This window comes from Prosopis cineraria, unplaced genomic scaffold (assembly GCF_029017545.1).
Source record: "Prosopis cineraria cultivar Desert tree isolate PC_DT_omini unplaced genomic scaffold, ASM2901754v1 PC6, whole genome shotgun sequence".
NCBI classification, from domain to species: domain Eukaryota; kingdom Viridiplantae; phylum Streptophyta; class Magnoliopsida; order Fabales; family Fabaceae; genus Prosopis; species Prosopis cineraria.
This window is the reverse complement of record NW_026555337.1, coordinates 5,156,306-5,163,635: the sequence shown is the minus strand read 5'-3', so window position 1 is coordinate 5,163,635 and position 7,330 is coordinate 5,156,306. Positions and strand designations below refer to the sequence as shown.

Genomic DNA, 7,330 nt, shown 5'->3' with positions numbered 1-7,330 from the left:
AGTATAAAACATTTTGGATAGATTAAAGTTTTATTAAATGTATCAATTTCAATATTATCTTTTCTTTTTCTGTAATTAATTTTTGTTCTTTCTCTTTTTAATATATTAAATGATGAGTATTTTTAAAAGTTTATATTTTTATTTTGAAAAGATAAAATTTTTAAGTGTATTTAATGAAATTTATTAATATGTGAGATTTTATCTAAAAGTGTCTTATTATTTAGGATGGAAAGAATACTATTTGACATCATGCAGACAAATTGTTTTGGGCTTAAGATACGCTTACCTTGATGTCATTCACATTTTGATATTCCTTCAAGTGTTTTGAGTGAAGACTGAAAGCAAAAATTTGAATGCAAATATTGGCTCGTCGTACCTGAGAAATTAAACCAGCTAGCACATTCCTGTTTATAGAAAATCATGCACATGAGAACACATTTAAAACTAACATATATATACTGAAACTTTTATTTACTTTCGTCCAAACTTTTTTATTTATATCATTCTAACACAAAAGTTATTGTGTTATGCAATCATTTCATTGAACCTAACTTTATTTTTTTGGCCGAAAAAACTTGACTTTATTTTCCTTTATTACATCATTTACTAAAGCTAAGTTCCGCTTAATAACTGATCAAATTTCACATTTGAATACCAATATCATCATGATTATGCTACAAGTCAATATTGGTAATGCACCATCAATCCTGGCAGGTTCATCTTTGCACGCCATACTTGAAATTTTCTACTGATGTGATGTGCTAAGAAAAGCAGTAGATCATCATGCATCCTTTTTAAAATTTTAAATTTGCCAAGTTTTCATGACCCAATTTTCGCTTCCTGCATCCTATCATGATGCATGCAAAAATGCAAACTCGGTGAGATAAATAATCCTAAATTCATGCTGGTTGTAAATTGTCAGTTATTTATATACTTCTGTAGGTCTTTCTGATGTTTATTTAGTGTGGTTGTGAAGCAAACTTATTATTATTATATGTTATATATTTACTTCATTATATATTTAGATCGTGTTTATTATTAGTATTAGAAGGAGTTAGAAGTATCTCATATGAAGAACATATTGGGAAGGCGAATGGTTTATCATCTCCTTGCACGCAAGTCTTCATTGTTTTCGGTAGCCCATCTCTAATGTTGTTAAGTATTCCCCTCTATACACACACACACACACACACACACACAGATCAACTCCTTTTTTTAGTACGTGTTACTTCTTTCTTGGTTTTTGGATTATTTATACAAGTTACTTTAGTTGATTGTATTTGAATTTTCACAAGTAAATGCTTCACCAGCAAATAATAGAAAGTAGGGATACATTCAACTACAATAGGAGTGGCTGTGCATTGCAGATCACTGAAGTTAATGATTAGCTTCTCAATCTTACCAAATGATTTGCTTGACTGAAATATCGTTTTCTGATATAATTCAAATCCCCCTTTCCATTCTTTCCATTCATTCCTTTTTAGTTTAGATAGAATATTGACAAGATGGTAGCTACTAGATCAGTAAATACACCGCCAACGCTCATATCTGTTTGCTCGTCCCATGCAAATGGCTTCACTGGTTTGGTAGCTTCAAGAATGACCTCCATTGGAATTATTGGCTTTGACCACTCCATTGGGACCGCGTAGTGATTGTATTGTCGAGGATCTGGACTGTAGTCCTGCATTTCATGATTATCTTAGTTCAGAAACCACGAAAGATGATCATCTTCTGCAATTAAATAGGTGCTGTAAGAACCTGTTACCTGATCGGCATGCATCTTTATCACAAAGATTTTGAATATATAAAAATTTGACCCTTTCAGTAACTCATCTGACAAACGCAAGTATGTCACCCCATACAGCTTCAGTTTTGGAGGGCCCCTTCTATTAACTCCATTAGGCCTAGCATTTAGAAGAATTTGATCGTATCCTTCCTTGTCATATCTTGAAAGTGCATTTTCTCCAGCAACTTCCAGCCCCTCTATCCAACCTCCACTAAGGACCTGTATGTACACCCAATTCATCTGTAACTTGATCAAATCTTAAGGGCAGGCAACATTGAAGGGTTTTCGATCAGAGACTGACTTGAACTTGCTGAATGTTGCTGATTGGATATCAGATTAAGATTAGAAATTGGAATAAATTACCTGCTGAACAAGTTCCTGGGGGCCACTTTTTGCTTCAGAGGTTTGTTCCAAGTTCCTCATCTCAAGACATGTAAAATTCAATATGGCATTGTGTCGAGAGAGCATCCTTGCTATAGGACGGTATCCATCTCTATCATTTAAATTGTAATATCCTGTAGTAAGTTCAGCAGCATGACTTTCTGTTTTGTACCACCAGTGGATTCCAGCCACCTGTTTCGATGATATACTATCAGATGAATGAAGCAGAAAAAAGAATTGGTAATGAGATATATGTTACAGAATTTACTTTTGCAGCTAACTTCACTTTGCAGCCTACGAACGCTTTATTGGCTTCATCTAGGATCTCATCACCATGGTTCAGCAACTTGTTGGAATACCATGTCAGAAAAAATTTCCCCTTCTCTGTGAGGTAAGTCCCATTTGATCTGAAAAATTCTGTAGATTCTGGTTTGTCATTATATTCCCCTGCATTATCCGGTAGCTCCCATTCAGGATGACCAGCTTTTAAAGCAGCCTCTTTGAAATCAGCTCTAAGATATTTGTCATAGCACTGTAGTAATAAGATGTACACATTTTCTTCAGCACTATAATAAACTATGATGGCCCTATCCACATTTCATAAGCTGCTACTACAGTAAAACTCGTACTCACTTGAAATTCTCCAATACCAGGAAACTTCCATCCCTGACTTTCTGCATAAGAGGGGTATCTGAGTTCTCCAGCAGGACCAAGTCCTACTTCAATGTCAATAAAGAGTTCAGATTCCAAAAAGTCCGCCATATTCTCTCTAAAGCTCTTCAGGTAATCACTATAAAGCTGCATTAGATTTAGACCACCAATTTTAGTATCTGCAAGCATAAAAGTTAAAAATCCAAAACTGAGCTTGCGATCATCAATTTTTCCCACCCTCACTAGTTAGACTCCTGAGAAATTATGTCAGACAAAGCAAAGGCATATTCTGCAGTGAAACAAGACTCATAGGATATTTAAGACTACTGGTAAGATTTTGATTTGATTTCCAAAAGGCTAACCTCAATGGCTGTTCTTCCATGAAATAGAATCTTGTTATCCACACCAAGACTAAGATATTCCTTATTCCTGTTCCCTGTGCGATTGGTGTAAAAGATGTCAGGGTCTGATTCTCCAACTTCAAGTACCCATTTAGGGAGAGGGATATAAACAGAATCCCCTACATTCCCTCCACATTGGTGGAATGACATTATAGCTTGTAGCTTCAATCCACATTTTTGAACCAGTTCAAACAAGCTCCTATAACCAGACCAATCAAACTGCTTAGGTCCTTTGGATTCTACAATACCCCACCACACATCAACCATGACCCCATCAACTCCTGCTGCACGCAGCTCTTTGAGATGATTCTCGAGCCCATCTCTGTCTTCTAAGGCATTATCAGTTGTAATAATCCCAAGCTGGAAGGAGAAATCAGAGTCCAAAGGGAACACAAAGAAACAGATTAATGCGAGCTAATTTATTGTACTTGTGCTGAACTTGATATCCAGAGACAGAGACCAAGTTCATGACTTACTGGGAGCATAACGAATACTGGCACATAATTTGCAAGCATCGGATTGTTGGGAGTCGAAGTACTCGGAGCCTGCATATTTTTAGCAGAATTACAGAATGATTGTGAGAGGATAAAATTAGACCTTCGACTTCGCGCCCGCGTCAATTCTACGCGAGAAAAAGTTAGGGTTTCCACTCTGGCTTTTACTCTTCGTAAAAAAGAAAAAAGAAAGAATCTATATATATATATATATATATTTAATAGAATTATAAATAAGAGGGGTATCTGAAAATTAAATTATTTGAAGGCGGAAATAATTTAGAACTGGGTATGAATGAAATGAAAGGATTGCGACTTTTTGCTTCAGAAAAAAGAAACACTGAAAACAGGGTCGGGAGATCGATGGAATTGAATTGTCGACTTACTATTAATGCAAGATTATGCAAGAAACCCTGTCTAATCCGACTCTTCGCAAAAAGAAAACGTAAAGTTTTAAGAAAGAAAATAATGTGGATGAAGATGGCAGGTTCATAATAGAATATTGACTCTTCGGGAAGGGCCTTTCAGCTTAAAAGAAAGAGGGGCACAAATGATATTTAAGATGCTAGATCGGGTCATTATTGTATCTGTGTAATGATTTTATATTGACAAGAAAAGAAATGGAGGTGGATGCATAAAAATGTATCACGTGCGAGGATGACGAACCAAGTCTCACCGAGTCATTCTCGGCCACAGCTTAATGATACTGTGCCCTCACTGTCCAATGAGAGAAGTAGAATTGTTGGGATCTCCTTACCTCTGATTCTGCAACTGCTGCTTTGGGAGCCATCGTTTCTAATCTTGAAACTTGTCGGGAACCCCATGTGAGGCCATGTTTAGAGCTCCCGGAACCCGTAATTCGTGTAGCTTCCACACGTTTCACTGCTCTGAAGCCGTCCGTTTTGGGATGAAAATATCTTGCTTGAACCCCAATAATTCTTCTGCCCAGCCCACCTTCCACTGAAAGCGGGACGCTTTTCATGGTGATTTGGGTTGCGTACGAACGCTTCTACTACCAATGTCGTCCTTGTCGCAGATTATAGAAGGAGATTTTCTTCTTTTGGGTGGAGAGCGTTCTTTATTGCTATTTCTAGTTTTCTGCTTTGAAAATGGTGAGTCACTGATACACTATATATTATAGCTCGTTGAGAGTGAGCCGGTGGACGGTAGATGAAATAACAATCAAGAACAAGACGTTGGAAGTACGACTCAGAATCAACACACGAGTGGTGGGTGTTGTTCGTTCCAGCTTCTTGGACCGTTCTTGGAATCTCTTCTTCTTTTTTTCTGCACGTGCTTCGCATAAATCATCGTCTTCTTTTGCATTTGTATGGCTATGGAATCAGTGCAATTACGTGGCTTCCCGATGCGGTTATACCGTTTGGGTGGTCTCTGGGTATGGCGAAACTGAATTGAAGATGTCAAAATTTTTACTTTTTTTTTTATAAAACTTATCTAACATTAGAAATTAAAATTGTTAAAATATTTGAATATTTTTATTGAATAAATTATATTTTTTTAGGATAGTATTCAAATTAAAAATCTCATCAAAAACCTACAATAGCTTGTCAAATAAAAGCTAAAAGAAAAAAGAGTACAAATATTGCTAGCATAATATTTAAGAACTTGGTTATAAATACTATAATGAAAGAAGTATAGGAGTTTGAATCAGGTATTTGACCAAATAAGATTATCTAGTTCTCATACAACCTATCACTAAAATACCTTTAAGAGGGTAAGAAAGTGAAAAAGGCTTTTCATGAGATGAAAAATGAAAACTATTAACTCCACATGAGATCTGTAAATAAATGATTATCTGATAATAAGTAAAAAATATCTATCTCTCCACTAAACATAATGTATTAAACTCATAACTTATTAAATTTTTTTATAAGTGTCAACTTAAAAGTAAATTTCTTATCCCACACGGTAAAGAGATGATGAGAGAAGATATATTTTATATTATAAAAGGGTTATCATTAGAGATATTATTGTTTCTAATGCAAAAGTTTTTATAAAGGTGGAAAATGACTCGGCTTTGATCTGAGTGCGATTTCAATTATTAATATATGTAATTGAAAATAATCAATTAGGCTTGTGGGAAAATCTAGAAATGGAGGTCACAACATGATATTAGTAAATAGTCATGAAATAAAATTTGATATTCTAAAAATGATTCGTGTCCTTTAAAAATAATAAAGAAATCATGAAAAGATGGATATAAATGGAGCGATCGGACTTAGAACAGCTAGGGTGATGTGGCAGACATGCTTAGCTGTGGAGCGCGTTCCTCAATGCTATTTTGACTAGGGGTGTTTACAGGGATGAGACGGGACGGGACCCAAAAATCTTTATCCTGTGCTCCATCCTAAACCAAAAAAAAAAAAAAATTGTATATTTATCCCGTACTCCATTGGTTAAAAATCAGGATAAAATTAAAATGTCTCTTCATCTCAATAAATCAAATCATGTTAAAAAAATTTAAATAATAACATTTATTAAAATTTTAAATTATATAATTTATTAAATTTAAAATTAAAATAATATAAATATATAAATTATAATAATTTAAAGTTAGTTATTGAATTATATTAATCACAACTTTACATTATTATAACAATTATAAGTTATTTTTAAACTATAAAAACAGCAGCAACAGACAAGATAAGCACAATATTAAATTATTATTTTTATTAAATAGATAGATATAAAAATAAATTATATTAATATAATTAATATATTATAAAAAAGATATTATCCTATTTATTCTATGTGATTAAAATTATCAATAAAAATATTTTAAATAAGAATTGTGTATATTAAAATTATAATTGATATAATTGATATATTTAATATATAGTTTTTAAAATAAAAAATATTTATATAATATTTGAAATAAAATAGGATGTTCTGATGATAATTTTATATTTTATTCCATCTTGAATTTTTTTGTTATCTCATTCTGCAAAATTCTCTTTTGATTATTTTCAACTTGGGATGAAATCTGTCAATCGGAATGACAATAGATCAATTGAAATAGGTACATGTTGAATGTTCCTAATTTTGATACAACTCCCTCGCACTTTCACGATACACATTTACCACTTTGTGATTCATCCTCGTTCATCTCAGATTCTTCGGAGTCATCAGCCCCTGCGAATAATGAGCGTTCCTTTGTAGCCTGCGTTGTCCCCCCAAACTTTTTTTTTTTTTAGTACAAGATTACAGTAAAAACCGTACAAAAAAGATTAAAGTCTAGGCATATCAAAAGCTATAAAATTTATACAATTGATAGACAAATTGATGAAGATAAAAATATTAAAATTTTTATAAAGAATCTTATGAATCAAGAGATCAGCTCCGCTCGAACTTTGAAAAGTAACAACTAACAATGAAAGGACCGAATGAATGGTTAAAAAAAACTCAACTGAAGCTTGAACGGGCTTTTATATAGCAGGTCATTGTCTTCCGCCCAACCCACTGTTTCGACGGGTTACGGGATTAGACATGCCTAGCTAGCATGTCGCGCTCAGCCGATTTTCCTATTTTCCTCCACTCCAAGTCTCAAAGAATCATGTCCAGAGACCTCGCCTTCAGGTCTTCAACCCCGTATGTTA

The 7,330-nt window shown here is 34.0% G+C and overlaps 1 protein-coding gene across 2 annotated transcripts; it reads right to left on the bottom strand.

The window, feature by feature from the left end:
- Positions 1 to 1,314: 1,314 nt before the first annotated feature.
- Positions 1,315 to 5,068, bottom strand: LOC129313488 (beta-amylase-like). Of its 2 annotated transcripts, none has more exons than XM_054956649.1 (8): positions 4,471 to 5,068; positions 3,696 to 3,764; positions 3,181 to 3,579; positions 2,801 to 2,965; positions 2,436 to 2,699; positions 2,150 to 2,359; positions 1,766 to 2,005; positions 1,315 to 1,681 (listed from the first exon to the last, which is right to left on the bottom strand). In XM_054956649.1, the coding sequence occupies exons 1-8, from the start codon at positions 4,693 to 4,695 to the stop codon at positions 1,481 to 1,483; spliced, it is 1,773 nt and encodes a 590-aa protein (XP_054812624.1). In that variant the 5' UTR covers positions 4,696 to 5,068; the 3' UTR covers positions 1,315 to 1,480. The 2 variants fall into 2 exon arrangements, with proteins under 2 accessions (XP_054812624.1, XP_054812625.1); XM_054956650.1 differs by lacking the exon at positions 4,471 to 5,068 and adding an exon at positions 4,100 to 4,357.
- Between the last annotated feature and the right edge of the window lie 2,262 nt (positions 5,069 to 7,330).